Genomic DNA, 19,532 nt, shown 5'->3' on the forward strand with positions numbered 1-19,532 from the left:
GTATCACTCATGTATTATAAGGTATAATGTACCCCCTACTGTAAATGATAAGGATATTCAAAGTCACTGAGGGGTTCTGTGACCATATAAAGGCACAAGGCTGCAGGCTGAGTTATACAGGGAACTCTGAGTATCACTCATGTATTATAAGGGATAATGTACCCCCTACTGTAAATGATAAGGATATTAGAAGTCACTGAGGGGTTCTGTGACCATATAAAGGCACAAGGCTGCAGGCTGAGTTATACAGGGAACTCTGAGTATCTCTCATGTATTATCAGGTATAATGTACCCCCTACTGTAAATGATAAGGATATTAGAAGTCACTGAGGGGTTCTGTGACCATATAAAGGCACAAGGCTGCAGGCTGAGTTATACAGGGAACTCGGAGTATCACTCATGTATTATAAGGGATAATGTACCCCCTACTGTAAATGATAAGGATATTAGAAGTCACTGAGGGGTTCTGTGACCATATAAAGGCACAAGGCTGCAGGCTGAGTTATACAGGGAACTCTGAGTATCACTCATGTATTATAAGGGATAATGTACCCCCTACTGTAAATGATAAGGATATTAGAAGTCACTGAGGGGTTGTTCTGTGACCATATAAAGGCACAAGGCTGCAGGCTGAGTTATACAGGGAACTCTGAGTATAACTCATGTATTATAAGGGATAATGTACCCCCTACTGTAAATGATAAGGATATTAGAAGTCTAATGACTATATATTGCAAGTATGTAACTATATTAAGCCACACTATAGTAAGAAGAAACTTTAAGGGGCGGTTTGCCATCTGAAAGTATCTCTAATCAATCGCTCTCTATTTTTTTTTTTTACTGGTGATTAAATATCTAAGTTTTAAACTTCAATTTGTTTCATTCCCCCTCTCATTTAGCAACTCAATAGGCTTGGCCAGTGGATGTCTAAACGTTTACAAATTTGCACATCAGTTGCTGAGTTTATTCAAGAGCAGCAGTTTCAGCCGCTACTAAAGCGTGTTCCCTAATGCTTTGCCAGCCACCAATCATCTGTCAGAATTCCTCCTGCTCAGACAGTCGTTTGTTAAATCAGTCAATTGTCCAAATAAATTTTAAGCTTCTGTATATAAATGTGTGTGTGTGTGTGTGTGTATATAAATACATACAAGTGTAAGATCTGTTATCCAGAAAGCTCCCAATTACGGAAAGACCGTCTCCCATAGAATTGTATCCAAATAATCCACATTTTTTAAAATTATTTATTTTTTCTCTGTAATAATAAAACAGTATCTGGTACCTGATCCCAACTAAGATATAATGAATCCTTATTGGAAGCAAAACCAGCCTATTGGGTTTATTTAATGTTTACAGGATTTTCTAGAAGACTTAAGGTATTAAGATCCAAATTACGGAAAGATCCGTTATTAAGAAAACCCCAGTTCCCGAGCATTATAGATAACAGGTCCCATATATGTATATGTGTGTGAGCACATAGAATAATGTCAAGTGCAAATACAGAAAAGGATGTTACTTACAAAAAGCTGAAGGAACTTGAGGATTCTCTTGTGGGTAAGTATATAAAGTGCATTTCCACTGACTGGGTCAATAACAGGCAATCTGTGGATTTTATTTTTTATCAATGAATATACTGCATCGAAGAGACTGTAAAGGAAACAAAAGATAAAGAGTGATTACTTTGTGACCGCTATTCTAACATGCAAGCAATCAAACTAATCTGGTCAATTCTTTCGGGCAGAGACACACGCTTAGATTCTGGGGGGTTAGTTGCCGGGCGGCTAAATCTCCCCGAATCTGAGCGTCTGTCTCTGCCCTTCAGATGGCCATACACACAACAATCACAATCTTTCCCGCGACTGTTCGTTTTCACTACAAACATTACAGCTGAATCATCAAGATATGCAGGTAGAAGCAATACAATTCTACCTCTATCTGACATTTCAGGATTCTGGTCCTTTGTGGTCTGTAGATGAGTTGGCCTTATCACAGCAACCGCAGCTCTGAAATTGTTAGGACTAAAGGCCCCATATACGGGCAGTAGTGATGAACGAGTCGGGTTTGTCCCAACCCTCACCCGCCTGAAACCTGCCCTCCCTCCACCCACACCCGCCTACTGGCTTCCTTATGTAGGCCTGCTCCACCCCGCCGATGATGTCACAAAAGGGGCAGGGCAAACAGACGCAGCATCTATAAATGAAGTCAGTAGCTGGCAGGTGCCGCGAAGAGGTGTGCAAGGTCGGCTCAAACCTGCGGGTAGGGTTGCCACCTTTTAAAAAAAAAATTACAGGCCATGGTGGGGGGCGGAAAAGAAAGGGGCGGGGCGTGACACAAAAAGGGACGGAGCCGATGAGGGCGTCACAAAGGGGGCGGAGCCATGCGGGAGTAGCGTCACAAAAGGGGCAGGCCATGTGGAGTAGCGTCACAAAGGGGCGGGGTCACCGCCCAAAGCCGACGAAAATGTAAGTTTTCATCGGCAGGCAGGGGATTTTGTAAATGGTATTACAAATTACCGGCAGCTACATTGCCGGTGAATTTGTAATACCGGCCCCAGCCATGGCACGTGTTTTACCGGCCGGGTGGCAACCCTACCTGCGGGTATCGGACCGCAACATCACTAACGGGCAGATATAAACTACCGACATATTAAGTCGGCAGCTTATTGCCCAGTGTATGGGGCCCTCTGACAGGCTTCCCCAATCGATATCTATCTGAAAGTTGGGCAGATGTTGTTCAAATGGGCTTAGAAATTCTAGTGCCCACAATCAGATCAGCCCAATTCACCCATCTCAAAGTGGCAACCTTACCAAACGAACAGATCTCAATATGTATGGCCAGCTTAAAGGGATACTGTCATGGGAAAAGCATTTTTTCTTTCAAAACACATCAGTTAATAGTGCTGCTCCAGCAGAATTCTGCACTGTCCGTTTCTCAAAAGAGCAAACAGTTGTTTTATATTTAATGAAATCTGACATGGGGCTAGACATATTGTCAGTTTCCCAGCTGCCCCCAGTCATATGACTTATGCTCTGATAAACTTCAGTCACTCTTTACTGCTGTACTGCAAGTTGGAGTGATATCACCCCCCCAGGAGCCTAACAACAGAACAATGGGAAGGTAACCAGATAGCAGCTCCCTAACACAAGATAACAGCTGCCTGGTAGATCTGAGAACATGACTCAATAGTAAAATCCAAGTCCCACTGAGACACATTCAGTTACATTGAGTAGGAGAAACAACAGCCTGCCAGGAAGCAGTTCCATCCTAAAGTGCTGGCTCTTTCTGAAATCACATGACCAGGCAAAATAACCTGAGATGCCCCTACACACCAATATTACAACTAAAAAAATGCACTTGTTGGTTCAGGAATGAAATTTTATATTGTAGAGTGAATTATTTGCAGTGTAAACAGTGTCATTTAGAAATGAAAATATACACCATAAAAATCATGACAGAATCCCTTTAAGTATGAGTTCCTAGTTCTCCCATACATAGCGAGTATTGTGGGAGTAGAGCAAACGGCCGGTGTATTGGGTACGAGTGAGTGAGTAACATAAACAAGCCCTTTGGTTGGGTAGACAGAGCCAAGTTTACATAGTTACATAATTCTCAGTCAAACTTTCCCTTTCTCAGGCCACAAGGTGCCTAAACAATTACGCAATATTACCTGTGTGTGTGAGTCACCTGAACATAACTAAGGACTTCCCATGTGATTTCACGGCACATGATATGTCAGGCATTGCTCTAGTAGTGACATCATCAGCCCCGTGACCCTTGCTGGAAACTGATGTCACAACATTCCTTAGATTACAGGAATAACATCCGTTTCACCTGTTCAGCAGCCTCTCTTTATTTTCCAGGGTTGAGCAATAAGGCTATCTTTTTTCTTAAAGGGGCCTTGTCTAAAGCAAGTGTTAAAGGAGAAATAAAGCCTAATATTGAAAATGGCTAAAAATGCTGTACTGAACTTACTGTACCAGGCAAGAGGTTCAGCAGTCTACGGAGTTCACTGACGCCATCTTCTTCCAAGCGATCTTCTTCCTGTTTTGACCGGCGCATTTCGCCGGTACGGATCTACTGCGCATGCGCAAAAAGTCACGAAGAAATCGGAAAACTTTGTGACTTTTGGCGCATGCGCAGTAGATCTGTACCGGCGAAATGCTCCTACTGCGCATGCGCCAAAACGCCGGTCAAAGCAGGAAGAAGATCGTGTGGACGAAGATGGCGTCTGTGAACTCCGTGGACAGGACCCGCGCAGAAGGGTAAGTGACAAGTTAGGGGCATTTGCCCAGCGGGACAGGTAGGCCAGGGGGGAGGAGGGAGGGGAAGCAACACAGGGGAGGGGGGGAGGGTTTTTGCGCCAACTGGGTTTCCTTCTCCTTTAAGGGTTAGTTCACAAGAGGAGATTTGGGGAGATTTTGACGCCTGGCGACTAATCGGCTCGTCTTCTAGGCGACAATCTCCCCGAACTGCCTCATCGTGACTTCCCATAGGCTATAATGAAAAGTCGCCTGCGCTAAAGCACACGCGGCACTGCGTTTTCCAAAGTTTCCTCCGTGAGGCAACTTCGGGCGACTATGGAAAACGCAGCGCAGAGTGTGAACTAACCCTAAACACTGAACACTGACTAAGTGTCACACCTAATTGATAAGCATGTCGTGTTGTCTAATTCAATCAGCATTTGTAAGAGGCAAACAAAAGAGAAAATTAAAGCCACTTGTATTTATGTAAATCATGTTTGATTAAATCACAATCACTGGCATCCTGCGGCAACATTACCCGAATATATCTCCTGTGAAATCTCGTTAGCAAATCACCGCGGCTAATGTAGCCTGAAATGGTAAAATGAGAACGAGCGCAAGCAGCGCCTGTGGGTATGACCAATTACATTGGCAGGTACTTCTGCACTACACAAACATTAAAAGCAAAATCACTAATTAAATCTATTTTGTACGTTACGTACCCTTCCCTTGCAGAGCTAGTGTGGTGCATTTGTCATCCCTATCACAAAACAGAAAGAGATCTACAATTTTCCTGTGGGTGCCTTAAAGGAACCCCAATGAGCGGGTGCATGGACCCAATTCATCGTATTAGAGCGCTATGTGGAAGGCAGAGTAAATAGAAATAAAAAGCACCAAGACACCTTAAACACAAAACTTAAAGGGGTTGTTCAGCTTTGAGTTAATAGTTTTTATAGTATGATGTAGAGCGTGATATTCTGAGACAATTTGCAATTGGTTTTAATTTTTTATTATTTGTGATTTTTGAGTTAGCAGCAGCTCTCCAGTTTGTACTTTCAGCAGTCTGGTTGCTAGGGTCCCTAGCAACCATGCATTGATTTAAATAAGAGACTGGAATATGAATAGGAGAGGCATTCTATAATATACTAAAACTGAACTTAAATGTGAACCACCCCCTTTAAAGGGATTCTGGGGAAAAAAGTTTTTTCAAAACACATCAGTTAATAGTGCTGCTCCAGCAGAATTCTGCACTGAAATCCGTTTCTCAAAAGAGCAAACTGATTTTTTTAAATGTAATTTTGAAATCTGACATGGGGCTAGACATATTGTCAGTTTCCCAGCTGCCCCCAGTCATGTGACTTGTGCTCTAATAAACTTCAGTCACTCTTTACTGCTGCACTGCAAGTTGGATTGATATCACCTCCTCCCATTCCCTTCTAGAGTTTACTGGTAAAGCATTCTACAGAATATTTTACAGAATAAATTATAGCATTTTAGCTTGAACTATTGCCGCTAATTTATTGGCAGTAAACTGCCTCAGTAGCTTTATTCTTCTTATCACACCCAAAATCAAACACATATTAAAAATCTGACCAGTACAACATAAACATGTTTAATCAAACTACATCTATAGTTTTTTTAAAAAAACTGCAGGTTTTAAAAAATCCCTTACTTTGTCAAATGGGTTCTTTCACTGAGGGAGGCCATACTGAGACTATAACAGAGACTATAATATGCAAATTTCAGGAGCATGCTCAGATTGTAACACTGCTTTGAGTATTCTACCCAGAATGCCTTGTTTTAGTAAACTCCTCCACTAGAAGTATCAGGAGATTTCCCTATCTTGTCCCCTGCTGGTGATGTTATTATACAAATGAAGGGCACACAGTAACTTCCAGCAGGTGGCAGCACTACTGTACAGCAGCTAACACACAGGTTTGGGTGATTTGAAAATAGCTTAGAAGGGTTGATAAGCAACAAGGAATTTCAACTGAGCATGTGCGAGATTTCAGAGCTGCAGTTGGCTGGGTAGATATAGGTAGGAGGAGCCAGTGAAATCCAAGATGGCTGCCTCAGCTAGAACTGCAGTGGAGATACGGGAGATCTTGCAGAAGGAATAGTGAGCTGATCATTTACATTATACAAACAATTCTAACTGTTTCGAAAATCAGATTTCTTGAACTTTCACATAGTGTATTTACCTAGGAAATGATTTTAGTTATGATTGGTGCCCTTTAATTTGTTGCCCTACAACAGATTCTGGAATCTCAATGGTTGCTAGAGAATGAAGACACACCAGAACATGGCTCCCCAACTTTTTTTTAACCATGAGCAACATTCAGATTAAAAAAAATAAGTGTTGGGAGCAACACGAGCATGTAAAATGTTTTTGGGTGGTGCAAAAAAAAAAAAAAGTTATGTGATTTTTTTATACAACCAAAACTTGCCTCCATGCCTGGAATTCAAATATAAGGAGTTGCTTTGAGGCCACTGGGAGCAACATCCAAAGGTTGGTGAGTAACATGTTGCTTACAAGCCACTGGTTGGGGATCACTCCACTATAACCAGGATATATGAAATGTTCGTCACATCTATGCATGCATTATTCAGCTATAAAACAAATTCTTACCATGCATCCGGAAATATGTTCACTAGAGGCTTGAACGTCTCCTGTAAATACAGCTCTAAATAAAAAGACAACAGAGGTTTCAGGTCAGTCGGCAGGTTCATATCGGATTTGTTATTCTCTAATGAAAATCTTGTCAGTGGAAAACCTTTTCAATTGGTCTGGAGCCACAGGGAAATGCAGTTGTCATCTCAAACTGCTATCTGACGCCCCAAGGGAAATAAGGAGCCTAAATAAGTACCTGCTGCCCCAGGGACAGGAGCATTATAGAGATCGGATATAAATTGAGATCTTTTAAAGGAGAAGGAAAGCTACCAAGGCAGTTTATTGCCAATAGATTAGCCACAATAGTACAATCTATAACACTATATTTATTCTGCAGAATACTTAACTATACCCGAGTAACAGCTCTATAAGCTGTCTCTGTTTGTTTATGATAGCAGTTGCCTTATTAGCTTGGTGTGACATCACTTCCTGCCTGAGTCTCTCCCATCTCACTCATAGCTCTGGGCTCAGATTACAGCAGGGAGGGGAAAGGAGCAAACTGAGCATGCTCAAGCCCTAGCCCTGGAGATTTAAGATGAAAACAGGAAGTCTGATACAGAAGCCCATGTGTGCACGGTAGAAAGAAATGTGGTGTTTCTTTTGACAGAGGACTCAGAGCAGCATTACTTTGAGGTTTTACTTGTGTATTTATACAGACCTTTCCTGATAGAGCTTACTTAATTTTAACCTTTCCTTCTCCTTTAACATAGTGTAGAAGGGAGAGTTACCAACTATGCTGGTTCCTACACAAGATGGTGTAAGGTTACCAGGTCACTTGAAAAGAAAGGACATGTCTAATAAATTCATGTATTCACAAAAAGGTATCACAGGGTTTCTAAGGGTCAGAAAAGTTTTAGCTACCAATTTGCATGTTTATCAAGAAAGACATCTAGGCCAGTTTGTCGGATTTTGGCCGACTACTTTGAGCATGCAAACATATTCCTTCCCTGTTAGTGCTCAGCACAGTTTAGCAGCATCATGGAGCACTAACACCAATACAAATCATGAATTCCCAAAGTGTACAGATAACCAGAAATGCCTTTTGCATATCTATGCACTTGGAATGAAATGCCAAGAGATAACAAAAGACCGTGTGTGTGATACTCCTGGTCTAATTCTGTGTATCCTTTTACAGAAACTGCATTTCCAGAACCAACAACAAAGCCTTACCCCTCCACGTCTCGATCTTGTGCTCTTCTAGCTCATAAATCTGTACCTATGGGATAGAAACACACAAAGAAACGCAATTAATAGGAGCAGTTGGGCAGAGACTCTTTATTAAGTTCAAGCCGATACAACTAAGGCAAGAAAGACTAAAGTCTATCACTCCATTTTTTGTCATTGTGTAACTCACAGCACAATACTACAATTGTCCACCTCTGGGCCTAACCCAATGATAATGGATCCCTTTGGTACGTGCTACTTACCATGGGAGACTTGTAATATCGATGCAATATATTAATGAAATCTGTAATTGTTAACATACCTAAAATGAGAAACAAAGTCAACAGAAGGAACACAAAAATATAAACTATAAACAGCTGGATTCACATACACACACACATATATATATATATATATATATCCAGGGCCACCCTTACAAGTTAAAAACAAAATTGGGGCTCCAGAGAACATTTTTTTTTTAAAAAAAAACATTGGCGCCAGGGCCCCCCTTACAAGTTAAAAACAAAATTGGGGCCCCTGTTTTCGTGACTTTTGGTCTTTTAGCTGCTTCAGGACTTCAATTCGGCTGTTTTTGTGACTTTTGGTCTTTTCGGCACTTCAAGACTTTCGGCTGTTCGGGACTTCAGAAGGGCGACGCAGCTTCAGCGCTGTCAAGGGGGGGGCAGGTCTTTCTAAAAGTGCAGCAGAGCTGGGCCCCCCTTCAGGCCAGGGCCCATTACAGTTGTACCCCCTGTGCCCCCCTGATGGCGGCCCTGTATATATATTAAAACAGACAGAAGTCCTTACACTATATCATCATGTGCCTTTTAAGAACAAAGTGGGTGCCAATACTGCATCATCCCATTGGATTTCGAACTGACTCCAAATAGGGACATGTAAATGGTCATTGTATCTGATAGATGGGGTGAGCTTCAGACCCCCAGAAAATAGATATTTCACATACACATCTAGAACACGCAGTAAATATGCAACTCAATGTATAAAGGATGCGACTGTGTATCTCATATGCTTCAATTATTCATTTCCATCTCCATGCTCTTAAAGGACAACTAAAGCTTAACTAAAGAAGTAGCTAGAAATGTTGTACATGATGTTTTGTGCTTCTGTACCAGCCCAAGGCAACCACAGCCCTTTAGCAGTAAAGATCTGTGTCTCCAAAGATGCCCCAGTAGCTCCCCGTCTTCTTTTCTGCTGATTCACTGCACATGATCTGTGCTGCTGTCACTTACTGAGCTTAGGGACCCACTCACAATATACAGTACACATAGAATAGAAATGTCACAATATAAGGCTGATTAGTAATTAATACAGATAATTACTACATGGCAGCACAGAAACCAGTGCAATTAGCATCAGAATTTAATAATCAGCAAACCTGTAGCATCAGCTTATATTACAGCCAGGGAAGCTCATTTTCTGCTGGATAATTAGTGACGAGCCCTAAGCTTAGCTTCTCAACAGCCAATCAGAGCCCACTGAGCATGTGAGTGTCACAGACACTTTCCAAGATGGTGACCCCCTGTGACAAGTTTGAAGTCCTGGATCATTGCTGCTATTGACAAGCTGAAACTTTAGCCTTGTGCAATAAATTCACTATATAAAATATGATATTTTTAGCCATTAATTGTTAGGGTTTAGTTCTCCTTAAGAATACATACTGGGATTACACAAAGGTCTAAACATGCGCAATAAATAGTGATGTTCTAGAGCAGCCTCACTGGCATTCGCCAGAAACTATTGATTGCCGGTACAGACCTGAAGATGTTCTGCTAAGAGTCTGTATGTTCTCTCTGTGTCTGTGTGGGTTTCCTTACACACTCCAAATGCATATGGGTAGATTCATTGACTTCTGAATAAAATTACCCTACTGTGCGTGATAGAGACCGGAGATTGTAAGCTCCACTGGTGCAGGGTGTGGTGTGAATGATGCATAAGTGCTGTATAAATGAGCCCTATAACATGCTGGAGCTTTCAATCCTCATTGGGTTCTTGTCCCGCCACTAGATGTCACACTCTTCCCTCTTGTTTTCCCTAAGTAAAAGCACCTGCTGGCTGACACTTGTGTAACAATCTGCCTGACCCAAAACCATGTAACATAAATTCAGTTTTACACACATATATACTGAACAGTCCTACACTAGGCTCTTGGGACTCTAAATAGCTGCGGGTCTCATATGTCCATTGTCGATGCTTGCATTGTGTGAAGTCTAACGATTGCCCAAGAAGTGCAGTGGGATTTGTTAGCATCACTAGGTTTTTCTACATTATGTTTTTATAAAGTATGCCTCCCCCTCCAAGGTAACATTCCAGCAACACCATTTATTCTTACCATCAGCAATAAATGACTTTATCTAAGAACTATACTGTATCCCCCTGTGAACCCCTCTAATGAAACAGGTATGCAGTACTCCTGCACCCTTTATTGTATGCCCCTGTGAACCCCTCTAATGAGAACAGGTATGCAGTACTCCCATGCCCTTTATTGTATGCCCCTGTGAACCCCATTTAATGAATACAGATATGCAGTACTCCCACGCCCCCCAGAGTGGAGTAATACAATGGCCGTGAATGGAACAGTATCCAGCTATGAGATAAAATCTATTCATTGCATGACCAGCTCTTACCTACAAAACTCTGGTTTTTCGTTTCCCATAGAGGAGCAGCGCGTACGCCATTGGCTACCAAGGCAAAAAAAGCCTTCTTTACCTGAAGAAGAAAAACCGTCAGACAGAACTAGCTTCCTATAATAAAGTGATTTATAAAAAGGAAAAGGGAGTTAGGTCACACCATGTATGAGATATGAAACCCCAGAAAGATCCAAATTACAGAAAGAGCCATTATCCGGAAAACTCCAGTTGCTGAGCATTCTGGATAAAAGGTCCTATACCTGTACCAAACTGAATATACAGTACATACAGGTATGGAACCTGTTATCCAGAATGCTCGGGATCTGGGGCTTATCAGATAAAGGTTCTTTCCCTAATTTGGCTCTCCATACCTTTAGTCTGCTAAACAATCATATAAACATTAATTAAACCCAATGGGATTTTTCTGTCTCCAATAAGGATTAAAGGGGTTGTTCATCTTTGAGTTAACTTTTAATATGATGTAAAGAGTGATATTCTGAGACAATTTACAATTGGTTTTCATTTTCTGTTATGTATGGTTTTTGAGTTATTTAGCTTTTTATTCAGTAGCTCTCCAGTTTGCAATTTCAGTAATCTGGTTGCTAGGGTCCAAATTACCCTGGAAACCATGCACTGATTTGAATAAGAGACTGGAATATGAATAGGAGAGGCCTGAATAGAAAGACGAGTAATAAAAATCAGCAATAACAATACATTTGTAGCCTTACAGAGCATTTGCTTTCAGATGGGGTCAGTGACCCCCATTTGAAAGCTTGAAAGAGCCAGAAGGCAGCAAATAATTCCAAAACTAGGAAACTATGAAAAGTTGCTTGCAATTGGCCATTCTTCACTGTACTAAAAGGTGAACTTAGTATATCTTAGTTGGATTAAGTACAAGGTACTGTTTTATTATTATGGAGAAAAAGGGAGTACATTTTTAAAAATGTAATCATTTAATCTATGTTAGATGGCGATTCTGTAATTAGGAGCTTTCTGGATAATGAGTTTCCATATAAGGGATCCCATACCTGTATAATCAAAATAAAACATACATATTAGTCCAAATGAGGCTTATTTATTAGTATAAGGCAGGCTCATCACTGTGCATAATATCTCGCAAGCAAATATGACAGTTATGTGGTTAATGTGTGCCCACCCAGATGCAGCTTGTGGCCCTGGAATAGTGTCAGTGCTGTGATACAGAATTCGTGGAAAGCCACATGCTGAGGGCAAGCAGTTCCCGGGCAGAAGGAATCCTTTGAAGTAACAAGAAGGACTCAACAGGAAAGACAAAAAACAAAGAGGCATTTTCATAGGACAGCAGTGAGAAACTGGATATGGGAAACCAGCGGGCAATGTAAAAATATAAATATACAGGAGAGCTACCACTGAGAGGCTTCCCTGCTTCCCCCGCTCAATCCTGAATACATTACACTCCTAATTATAAAGTGGTGGGGCCCCACTGTACTTGTCAGCAGGGCCCTTCTCCCAGGGGCCCAGGTGTCCAAAAATAATGGTGGATCCCTAAGCCAATGGTGGATCCCTAGCCAACTTAGTATTATGGGGCCCCAAGATGGAATATTGCCATTTTATGGCTATGGGGGGATGAGGCAGATTAGGGGGTTCAGCACTATTCCAGCAGGGAGTTGGGGCTTTAAAGGGGTCGTTCCCCTTTAAAGGGATACTGTCATGGGAACACATTTTTTCCCCCCCAAAACTAGGGATGCACCAAATCCTGGATTCGCCCTTTTTCAGCAGGATTCGGATTCGGCCGAATCCTTCTGCCCGGGCCGAAATCGAATCCTAATTTGCATTTGCAAACTAGTGCTTGGAGGGAAATCACGTGACTTTTTGTCACAAAACAAGGAAATAAAACATGTTTTCCCCTTCCCACCCTTAATTTGCATATTCAAATTAGGATTCGGTTCAGTATTCGGCCGAATCTTTTGGGAAGGATTCGGGGGTTTGTGGATTTGGTGCATCCCTATAATCAAAACAGTTAATAGTGCTGCTCCAGCAGAATTCTGCACTGAAATCCATTTTTCAAAAGAACACAGATTTTTTTATATTTAATTTTGAAATCTGAAATGGGGCTAGACATATTGTCAGTTTCCCAGCTGCCCAAAGTCATGTGACTTGTGCTCTGATAAGCTTCGGTCACTCTTTACTGCTGTACTGCAAGTTGGAGTGATATCACCCCCTCTCCCTTTCCCCCCCAGCAGCCAAACAAAAGAACAATGGGAAGGTAACCAGATAGCAGCTCCCTAACACAAGATAACAGCTGCCTGGTAGATCTAAGAACAGCACTCAATAGTAAAATCCAGGTCCCACTGAGACACATTCAGTTACATTGAGTAGGAGAAACAACAGCCTGTCAGAAAGCAGTTCCATCCTAAAGTGCTGGCTCTTTCTGAAATCACATGACCAGGCAAAATGACCTGAGATGCACCTACACACCAATATTACAATTAAAAATACACTTGCTGGTTCAGGAATGAAATTTTATATTGTAGAGTGAATTATTTGCAGTGTAAACAGTGTCATTTACAAATACAAACTAAACCATAAAAATCATGACAGAATCCCTTTAAGTTAACTTTTAGTATGTTATAGAGTGGTCGATTCTAAGCAACTTTTTAATCAGTCTTCATCATTTATTTGTTTTTTGTTATAGTTTTAGAATGATTTGCCTATTTCTTCTCACTCTTTCCAACTTTCGAATGGGGGTCACTGACCCCATCTAAAAACCAAATGCTCTGTAAAGCTACAAATGTATTGTTATTGCTACTTTTTATTACCCATTTTTCTATTCAGGCCTCTCCTATTCATATTCCAGTCCCTCATTAAAATCAATGCAGGGTTGCTAGGGTAATTCAGCCCCTAGAAACCAGATTGTAGAAACTGCAAACTGAAGAGCTGCTGAATAAAAAGCCAAATAACGTCAAAAACACAAATAATAGAAAATTAAAACCAATTGCAAATTGACTCAGAATATAACTCTGTACATCATACTAAAAGTTCATTTAAAGGTGAACAACCCCATTAAGCACATATAAAAGGCTGTGGCTGCACTTACTTGTAACGTAGTGTCGAATACGACAAGTTTGGAGCTGGTCGGGACAATGTCGTAGCACTTGTGTGATTTCATGAAGCGTGTATATATGTCACTCTCTGATTCTTCAACAGCTGTGAGAGACAAAGCCACAAGGATATTGGCATTTAATTAGTCTATAAAAGGACCTTGACTAATATGTTATACAATATTATCAATATTCTTTGGCATGAGAATTGAGTGCAAAACCTGTCATAGCAGGGAAAACTAATATGGCAGCTCCTGCTGCTACATAACTATGAGAGGTGTTTAAATGTTCTCCTCTGGGTACTCTGGATTCATCCCACATTCCAAACACATATGGGCAGGTTCACTGGCTCCTGATAACCTTGCGTGTGAATGTGATAGAGACCTTAGAATGATTGTAAGACCTTAGATTGCTCCACTGTGACAGGGACTGATGTCAGGTGCTGGTACTATATAAATAAAGTATCTGCTAATTGATACTCTCCTGCCCTTTAACTTCCCCCCTTGCCCTTCCCATGATGCTCAGGAATGGAACAAACTGTACTACTATCTGCATGACCACGTCTGATGATAAAGTGAGTTAGAGTCAGAAAGCCAGAGGCTCCGTTAGAACAGGCTGATCCGTCCAGAGCCGGGCCAGGCCACCAAGCGCCCTAGGCAACCTGGCTGGTCATGGCGGCAGCAGAGCGCATGCATGCCAGAAATTGGCGCGCTCATGTGCGAAATTTGCACCCGTGAGCACGCGCAAAACAGCTTGCACGCATGTGCAGAAGCGCAATTACGCTGAAAAATAGCAGCGGCAGTCGGGGGGACCGGACATGGGGTAGGAGACAGAGAAGGTACCTGGCCTGTTTTCCACCAAACTTTGCACCCTAGGTGCCTACTCTGCCTACCACTAGTTACAGCCCTGGATCTGACCATGAGGCACAAACCTGGGAATTCCTCCCCCTCATTATCCATAAAGCCATTTTGTACTGATTATCCTTTGACATTTAAAGAGCTGCCAGCCCTGTCTGTCCCGTGCCTCCGGAACATGCTCCGCCTACTCTTTCACACCGACTCCATAAGAAGGGGACAGCAATTACCTGTGCCAAACTCATAACTTTCTTTTTTTTTTTTGTCAGAATACTAAATAAGGCACCCCCCAATTCCACGCTAGAGTCCTGCAGCGGGTTGGGTACCCACGGGTTACCCGCAAAAAAAAGCAGTCACCCTGCGGAATGAGGGGTGGATTTTCAGGTGCGGGTATAGCCGCGGGTCGGGTTGTGGGTCTCATCTCAATTTCTTATCTTATGTAATATTGTCTATATTTTACTCCTTTTAAAGTTTTACAAAAAGTGTTCTGTCCCGCCCACTTTTGATGACGTCACTTCTGGGTTTGCAGCACCATCACTTCCTGTTTGATGGTGGTCGGTGGGTTGCGGATAAGGCAGTTGCGGGTCCGGGTCAGGTAGCGGATCAAAGTGGGTAAATATTCGGGTTACAGTTCGGGTCGCGGGTTCAGGTTTTAGAAATTGGTTCCACGCAGGACTCTATTCCACGCACCCTGCAAGAAAGATGCACAAGACTTCCCCCCCCCCTCGTCTTTGTGTTTGAATGGCATCACTTCCAACATGCAGCGCCAGTGACACAGAATAGCAGCCAATTCACTTGGGGCAAGTCAGTCACGGCTACTGATGCACTTGGGAGCTGAACAATGAGGGGTGCAGATAGGGGTTCCCAACAGTGTCTACCCATGAGCCACATTCAGATATATTAAGAGTTGGGGAGCAACACAAGCATGAAAATAGTTCCAGGGGGTGCCAAATAAGGGCTGTGATTGGCTATATGGGAGTTCCTATGTGGGCTGGTAGCCTACAATAGGTTCTATTTGGCAGTACACCTGGTTTTTATGCAACCATAAATTGTCTGCCTCAAAATTAAGCTCCTGCTTTGAGGCCACTGGGAGCAACATCCAAGGGGTTGGGGAGCAACATGTTACTCATGAGCCACTGGTTGGGGATCACCAGTGACTAAAGGCCTGGCTGTGCTGCACTTTTAAAATTAGCTGGGCCCCAATTGACAGCGCTGAACCGGAGAAATCCTAAAGACCTGAAGCACTGAAAACCTGAACGGAGCCACATAAAGACCCAAAATGTCGCAAACAGAGCCGAAGCTCTGAAGACCTGAAGCAGTGGAAAGACCTGAAACCACGAAAGGAGCCACAAAAAGACCCTAAGTGCCAAAGCCACAAACAAAGGTGAAGCTTCGAAGACTTGAACAGAGCCGAAGCAGCGGAAAGATCTAAAGCCACAAAGGGAGCCACATAAAGACCCGAAGTGCAGCAAACAGAGCCGAAGCTCCGAAGACTTGAACAGAGCCGAAGCAGTGCAAAGACCTGAAACCACGAAAGGAGCCACAAAAAGACCCGAAGTGCCAAAGCCGCGAACAGAACCGAAGCTCCGAAGACTTGAACAGAGCCGATGCAGCAGAAAGACCTGAAGTTGAAGTCCTGAAGCTGCGAAAAGACCTGAAGCCACAAAAGGAGCCTAAGGTAAGTTATTTTAGCAAGCCCCTGACCACCAATGTATTATTTTAAAACTATATAGGCCTCTGGTCACCAGTGTTTTTTTTAAATATTCCATGGGGCCCCTGACCACCAATGTTTCATTTTAACTTGTAAAGGGAAGGGCCAAGGGCACCCATGTTTTTTTTTAAAAAATATTTACAGTCCTGACTACCAATGTTTTTTTTTATAACTTGTGGAGGAGGGTTTACCGTTTTTAGAGCTGTCTGTGTGGCCTTTTTACTGTGGGGGTGGAGCTTGGGGGCTGAGCTTGGGTGGGCAGGGCCCAGAAAATTTTGTTGTATGGGGCCCCTTGATTTCTGATGGCGGCCCTGGGGATCATGCCTTAGACTGAGCATGCCACATCTCAGCCGCACCACAAACAAATGCGTCTTTTGCAGCAAGGTACAGGTATGGGACCTGTTATCCAAAATGCTTGGAAGCTGGTGTTTTCTAGATAAGGGATCTTTCAATAAATTGGATCTCCATACCTTAAGGCTACTAAAAAACATTTCAACGTTTAGTAAACCCAATAGGCTGGGTTTGCTTCCAATAAGGATTAATTATATCTTAGCTTGGATCAAGTACAAGCTACTGTTTTATTATTACAGAGAAAAAGGAAATAACTTTTTTTTAAATTTTAATTATTTGTTTATAATGGAGTCTATGGGAGACAGCCATCCTGTAATACGGAGCTTTCTGAATACCAGGTTTCCTGATAACCAATCCCATACCTGTATTATAAAAGAGGATGTTTCAGCCATTCAGCTTTAATCCCCTGCAATGGTCTGATTGGGAAGAAGCCCCTGCTTCTTTATTTGTGCCGGAAAATGTGCGTTTCCTAAAGGCTATAAACGTGTTTACTTTGCAAGAAGGATCTGTGGGTATACATTTCTCAACTGTATCCTGCCAGCCTGTGCCCATACAGATGGTGAGAAGAATGCCTGTTACTTGGCTGATCAATAAATCAGTATAAATTTGGGACCTGTTATCCAGAATGCTCTGGACCTGGGGTTTTCCGGATAATAGATCTTGCCGTAAATTGGATTCGGTCTTTTTCAGCAGGATTCGGATTCGGCCGAATCCTTGAGTGTAGCAAAACAGAATCCCAATTTACATATGTACATTAGGTGTGGGAAGGTAAATCACGTGGCTTTTTGTCTTAAAACAAGGAAGTAAAACATTCTTTTCCCACTTTTCCTTTCCTGCCTCTAATTTGCATATGCATATTAGGATTCGGTTCGGTATTCGGCCAAATCTTTCACAAAGGATTTGGCCAAATCCCAAATAGTGGATTCGGTGCATCCCTACTTAATTGGGATCAAGTACAAGCTGCTGTTTTATTATTACAGAGAAAGGGGAAATTGTTTTGAAAAATTTGGATTAATCGTATAAAATGGAGTCCACGGGAGATGGCCTTTCCGTAAATTAGAGCTTTCTGGATAAAGGGTTTTCTGGATAACGGATCCCATGTCTGTACAAGCTAACCACCATGTGGATAAGTCTCTGTTTAGCTCTCGTAATTTCTCGAATCCTCAATCAAGGCACAATGTGAAGAACACGGTCTGTTGCATTGAGATTATTCCTGTGCCCATATGGGTTTCAGAGTGAGTCTGTGTCCCCCGCAAGGTTATTAATGAGCAGATCAAGCAGAGGAATGGGAATGCAGTGTGCCGAGAGGCAAGCTGTGCCGATATCACCGTGCGGAGAAATATTCTGCCATCTGTTAAGTAAAAGTTTCTCTGTGACACCCTGTTAATTTCTGCACCAAATGTTCTAACAGAGATTCCATGTATTCTTCTTTGATGTTGCTGAAATTCAAATGCCAACAACCCTTATAAGAGAAGGAAAGCTAACAAAGCAGTTTATTGCCAATAGATTAGCCACAATAGTGCAGCTATTACACTATATTTATTCTGCAGAATACTTTACCATACCTGAATAAAAAGCCATATTAGCTTGGTGTGAAATCACTTCCTGCCAGAGTCTCTCACTGCTCACTCATAGCTCTGGGCTCAGATTACAGCAGAGAGAGGAGGAGGGAGGGGGAGATAGGAGCAAACTGAGCATGCTCAAGCCCTAGCCCTGGAGGTTTATGCTGAAAACAGGAAGTCTGATACAGAAGCCCATGAGTACACAATAGAAGGAAAGAAATGTGGTGTTTCTTTTGACAGAGGACTAAGAGCAGCATTACTTTGAGGGTTTACTGGTGTATTTATATAGTCCTTCTCAGGGTTAGACTGGGCCAGCAGGACACCAGGAAAAACCTGGTGGGCCCTGCCGGCCCAGATCCCCTCCCGGCCTGGGGGGATGGCAGTGATTGGGGCCCGGGGAGTTTGCAGCTGGGGCGGGGGGATGGTAGCCCCTTAAGTCACCCAGTCCAATGCTGGCCACACTATTGACATTTCATTCCTGGCAGTCCTTATGTGCACACCCTATGGGCTGTCCTTCTAACAGTGGCCAGGAAAGATAACATCCCCTCTTAAGGGAATACACTGGCATGGGCGGGCCCACAGGCAACATCATGTAAAGGGCACCAAATCCTCTGAGAAGTGACAAATTGCTAGTCATCACTCCATGCTCTGCGCTGATGGATGCCTGCCAGGGCCTCCTGTCAATACCTAACAGTTAAAGGGGAACTATCACAAAAATATAACATAAGCTTCATCATACTAAAATAAGAAACTTTCTTAATACAATCAATTAAATATTCTCTACTGTTTCTGAAATAATCAAGTTTATGTTCACTATTCCTCTCTCAGCATCTGTTTCTCTTCATTCAGCAGTTGGGTGTCAGATGAATGATCCAATATATCTTATAGAAGGGCTCCTTTCCTTGCAGATGTATTAGAGCTCACTCAAATAACGGATTCCAGTACAAACAAAATCTAACAAAATAACTGCCTTTTGCACAAATCCTGCATGTAGAGAGACATGATGTCTGGTGACTGAGCTCTAAAACATCTTCTAGGCAAAAGGAGCCCCCCTATAAGATATATTGGATCTAACTGTCAATGAATATCTGACACCCAACTGCTGCATGCTGAAACAGATGCTGAGAGAGGAATAGTGAAGATAAACTTGATTATTACAGGACCGGTACAGAATATTTAATTGATTGTATCTAGAAAGTTTCTTATTTCATTATGAGGAAGCTTATATAAAATTTTCATTTTCGAGATAGTTC

At 42.4% G+C, this 19,532-nt stretch overlaps 1 protein-coding gene across 5 annotated transcripts in view; it reads right to left on the reverse strand.

Annotated features, from left to right (window-relative positions):
• prkag2.L (protein kinase, AMP-activated, gamma 2 non-catalytic subunit L homeolog) overlaps positions 1-19,532 on the reverse strand; it is a 211,480-nt gene that overhangs the window by 12,538 nt on the left and 179,410 nt on the right. For all 5 annotated transcript variants that reach the window (NM_001366430.1, XM_041565219.1, XM_041565221.1 and 2 more), the window contains 6 exon segments: positions 1,518-1,644; positions 6,868-6,922; positions 8,080-8,125; positions 8,337-8,395; positions 10,719-10,800; positions 13,798-13,907. In NM_001366430.1, the coding sequence (NP_001353359.1) occupies positions 1,518-1,644; positions 6,868-6,922; positions 8,080-8,125; positions 8,337-8,395; positions 10,719-10,800; positions 13,798-13,907 (479 nt within the window).

Source organism: Xenopus laevis, chromosome 6L, assembly GCF_017654675.1.
Source record: "Xenopus laevis strain J_2021 chromosome 6L, Xenopus_laevis_v10.1, whole genome shotgun sequence".
NCBI lineage: Eukaryota > Metazoa > Chordata > Amphibia > Anura > Pipidae > Xenopus > Xenopus laevis.